Below are 5,000 nucleotides of genomic sequence, written 5' to 3' on the forward strand. Positions count from 1 at the left end.
GTTAAGCTTAGCAGTCTCCATGTTCCTTTTTTGTTATTCTTTTTGCATCTCTTATCATTTCCATTTTTTTAAAATATAAACAATATCAGTATGTAATCTTACTCTAATGTTTTCTTTATCAGGATAATCCAAGCCACTGGGCCTCTGTCGTACATACTTTCTTCTATCAATACAGCGACGGGCATCCCTCATGGCGTCACTTTGATATTTCTCCCTGCCTTAACCGCATCAATCGCATCTTCCTCATTCTCAGTCTTGAGGTTTCCTACTCTGAACTTGTTCACTATAATCTTGAAGCAGCAAAGAATTCTATTAGGAGAGCAGTCGCTGGAATAGCAGGAGTGTCTCCGCTACGCATCACTGACCTGTTTGTGAGTGTTAGTTTCTGGTGTTATTTGGTGATTTATTCATTTTTTAATGATACTGCAGTTTGTAGCATATAAGAAACACCAACATTTAGGACACATCCTAATTTAGCATGAAATGCGCTGGGACATGTAAAATTGTGGGAATTATTTTTAAGCCTGCACTGGGCCCTTGCTGAACTCGTCTCATCTCAGATTAGACCTTTATATTTCAAATTATTGTTGCACTTCTTTGTTACTTGGTTCCTGCTTTAATGAAATCTGCAATCATTTCAAATACATTTAACCTCTGTAGCACGGTTGTCAAATTAAAAAGCCTTCAAAAGCTACCATCTTGAGATCCAATGAGGGTATATACCTGGCTTTCTGGGATTAAGTTATTAAAAACTGTCAGGTACTTCATACTTGTAGGTAGAGTATGTTTATTGTTTATTGTTCAATTTTACTTCAGTTTTCCTTCATGAAGATCATAAATTCACAATCACCCCATGGGCTGTTTATGACCATCCCACATATGGTTTGTGGCCCATAAATTTGACACTTTTACTCTTTAGTGCTAGTAGAGCTAAAAAAACTTACACACACACACACACACACATATATATATATATATATATATATATATATATGTATATATATATATGTATATATATATATGTATATATATGTATATATATGTATATATATGTATATATATGTATATATATATATTTATATATATATATATATATATATATATATATATATATATATATATATATATATATATATATATATGTATGTATATATGTATATATATGTTTGTATATATGTATGTTGACCATTACTAATAAAATGGTTAAGTGGTTCTCTTCACCACTGCTTGTAGTTTGAAGATCTACCACAATCATTTACTAATTATTATTATTATTTTTTTTTTTTATTGTCAATGCTATTATTCTCATAATATTGTATAACATTTATATTTATTCAAAAGCCTGCAATGTTAAACAAGAGTAACTCATGACTCAAGGCTTCTAACATGCATCACTTTAAAGGACACATGCCAATAATCAGGGTCAGATTTTGAAAAAGAATAGAAAAAAAATGCATCACATTCACTGCAACATATGGTATGTGAAATGGGTAACATTGCATTTAAGAAATTTGATTAATGATCTGCTAAAGGGTGCCTTCATGTTTTACCTGAATAGTCATACTTCATATATTTTTTTTGTATATATATATATATATATATATATATATATATATATATATATATATAAATATATATATATTTAAGTCAAATGATATTTGAAAACTCCATAGGGACATAAAAAAATTAACATAAACATTTTGAGAGAGATCTCATTAACCTATTAGATTTTATTGCTAGCACATCTACAATTGACACATGTTTAGGTCCTGATTTTTATATAATAGGGGTTGAAAGGAGTCATTTAAAGCCATACCCAAATTTGGGCACCAGCAACTAATGCAGTTGCACTGAGTGGTAATGAATAAACTTTTTGTCAAGAGTAATCCACTTCAAAAATGTGACACTAGCCTAAAAGTTATAAGAAAAAAATGAAGGGGTGATTATTCTTTCTTTATAGCAGCATCCCAGAGCAGAGATGTTTTCAAACCATATCCTTTTGTGTAAGGAGAAACTTTTGATGATACTAAAATTTCCAGATGCTGATTTCATAACAACTCTAAGCCCAGGTCTCCCCTGTTCTGTCCACTAAATTATTTGTATTTCTCGTTTCACTTTTTAAAACAGTGAACAAAGCTTAGTCTAATAATAAGTGTCTAGTATTCTCTTATTAATGATTAATCCACATTCTAAACCCAGTATGTGAATGTTTTCCAGATAGATATAATTATCAGGAAAAATTATTATATAGTGGATACTGGTAATAAACAGTCAAAAACATGTATATATTGCTATTGGCAATTAGGATATTATTAATTTATTAATTTTTAGGCAAGTGAAAATATAATGTCCCCTTTTGTGTGTGTATATATATATGCCTTCCTTATCTCTTTCAACAGCTTAGTAGCCGTCAAGCAACAGGCGAGGTGGATGTGTGGTTTGTACTACTAGAGAAACCTGATGTAACTGGGCCTGTTCTTACACCCCGACCTCAGCTCATGATGGCTGATGCATACAAGCTTCTTCACGATATTACTCATAAACACAATGTCTCCGTCAAGCTTGATCTTTCTCCCAAGAAAAAGCTTGTAAGTAGAAGTTTATATTTTTTGTGCCCAATTCTGCCCTGTCCCTGAGGTGGAAAAAAATGCTACATTTTGTGAAGTGATGATATATTAATATTTTCTTCTTATTTTGCCAGTTTGTCACTATTAAGCGAGGATCACTGGAGACAACAACAGAGGCTCTACATCCACACATGCGACATCGATCCTTGCGGTATCTTAAGGCAGGTTACACTGCTGGCAGTATGGCTGGCCTAGGATTTTCCATGGCCATTCTTGGTACGTGTATGGGCATCTTTGTAGGTTTCTTGTTGTGGAAACGTCATACTTCTGTGCCCTATCAAGTTACAGAATGACGCCGAGGCTTTGTTGATTTGGATGGTCCAAGCATTCTAACATAATAAAGTCTCTCTAGAGCTGTGGAGATATGTTGAGTATGACTAAGAAAAGTCAGTATAAGTCCTTATGCTTGAAATTTATATAAAACAAGCCTTACCACTCAAAGGGCATTGTCAGTGGAGAAAAGCCAGTGTGAATATTCTAATATGGGAATAAGATCAAAATTTAAGAAGTGAATACTCAACCATTTTTCCTTGAAAAAAATCCTAAACCTTTCTCATTGAACAATCAACATAATTCAGAGTTTGAGGAAGCTTAATTGGATAGAAAAGGTCACTGAATGTGGAGTAAAAAGGAGAAGTGAACACAGTCCATTCTGAAGGAATACACAGAAATTTGTGAACTGATTAATTTTGTGTCCTCTGTTCATACTAAAAGATCATATACTTATACAGAATGTATAAGTTCCTATGTGAAAAGGAAAATAGTTTCCACCCTTTCATGGCAATATTTATGTGTTCTGCTGTATAAGGAGTTATATCCAATACCTGGAAGTGCTCAAATTGTGTGATTTTGCAACTTTTTATGCACCAAGACTGCAAGATAAACAAATGTGTACTGACCTTAGCAGCATTAATTTATCAGTATAATTATATTTGTATATTTAATCAAGGTACTTCCATCAAAGAACAAATATTAGACAAATATGATCTGCTGGTGACACAAAAAAAACCTTGTGAAAAAATTGTCAGATAATAAGAAAATTCCAGTTTCCTGTTTACTTTCTTACACACACACACACACAAACACACACACACACACACACACACACACACACACACACACACACACACACACACACACACACACACACACACACACACACACACACACACACACACACACCTTCATTCATACATACATACATACATACATACTGTGGATGTAGTATTAGTAAATTTAGCACAAGTGTTATTTGACATTACTGCTTGTTATAACTGAAGAAAATTTTGTATGATATAAGAGTTCTTCCAAAGCTTTAGTTACCTTTTTAGTAAATGTAAATTACTTGCTAAGTAAATCTGAAAATACACCTGCTTACTTTTTTGTTATAAGAAAGAAGAAAGTTTGTGATGGGTGGAGGTGCTGGGTGATTGTATCAAACTTTATTTGTTGGACCAGAACATTTTTACCCATAACTGTCTTAAATACAGACAGTCTCAAAGAAAATCTGCACATCTGTTTGTTACCTCATTGATATTGAAGTTACTTGCCTTTTTAAAATATTTATGGCGAATTAACTTAGATTAAAGGCAAACAGATTGAATAAGTTTTGGTTAATAATTAACCAGAGACAAAAAAAGAAAAGAAAAAAGCTACCAATTAGAATACATTTTCTTCCCACGTAAAAATTGACTGTTTGAAGATACACAGTTCCAAATTACCATGAGATAATATACCACTATCTTATAGGGATGGAACTCATACATTATTATTTACATTCTTCATCTAAATATGATTGTCAGAAGTAGCAAATGCACTTTTTCCCACAAGCTTGGAAGGATGGGCAGTATTTCCGAATAATGTAATTGGTTATCGTTGAAGCTGCATTCAATATGAGATTAATGTGAAAAGATTATTTGAGTGATTGAAATCTTTGATGAAAACACTTTGTAATACTAATCTTTAAGTTCTGACCCAACTCACCAAGATGTCTGCCAAAGGGATGTAAAATAATTGCCAAGTTGCAACAGAGGGCTTGGTAGTGCATATGTTTATAATTTAAAAACTTGATACTTTACAGCAGTTGTCTGTAATGTCCCATATGATGTAATGATGATAATTTAGTGTGATATTAGTGAATCTCTTGTCACCTTCAGGTAATCCTTTATGGAATTCCTTCTCAAAACAGAGGTATTTCATCATCAGTAAAGTTAATGATACTCTTGTAATAATAGTAAGGATGATATTGGTACAGGCACTGATTGTAGTAATCTTTACCATTGCCTCTATGTAATATTTGTAGAAGTAATAATGTTTGGGACTTATTAATAATAATTATATTAGTGATACTAATGAAACTATAATACTGATAAT

The 5,000-nt window shown here is 32.3% G+C and overlaps 1 protein-coding gene across 1 annotated transcript in view; it reads left to right on the forward strand.

Annotated features, from left to right (window-relative positions):
- The window catches only part of LOC125045359, a 15,712-nt gene that overhangs the window by 9,182 nt on the left and 1,530 nt on the right, over positions 1 to 5,000 (forward strand). Inside the window, exons 3-5 of the mRNA XM_047642565.1 lie at positions 123 to 371; positions 2,400 to 2,588; positions 2,702 to 5,000. The exon at positions 2,702 to 5,000 is cut by the window's right edge and continues 1,530 nt beyond it. Of these exons, the coding sequence (XP_047498521.1) occupies positions 123 to 371; positions 2,400 to 2,588; positions 2,702 to 2,920 (657 nt within the window). The 3' untranslated portion in view covers positions 2,921 to 5,000. The remainder of the gene's footprint in view (positions 1 to 122; positions 372 to 2,399; positions 2,589 to 2,701) is intronic.

The sequence above is a fragment of the Penaeus chinensis genome, chromosome 37 (assembly GCF_019202785.1).
Source record: "Penaeus chinensis breed Huanghai No. 1 chromosome 37, ASM1920278v2, whole genome shotgun sequence".
NCBI classification, from domain to species: domain Eukaryota; kingdom Metazoa; phylum Arthropoda; class Malacostraca; order Decapoda; family Penaeidae; genus Penaeus; species Penaeus chinensis.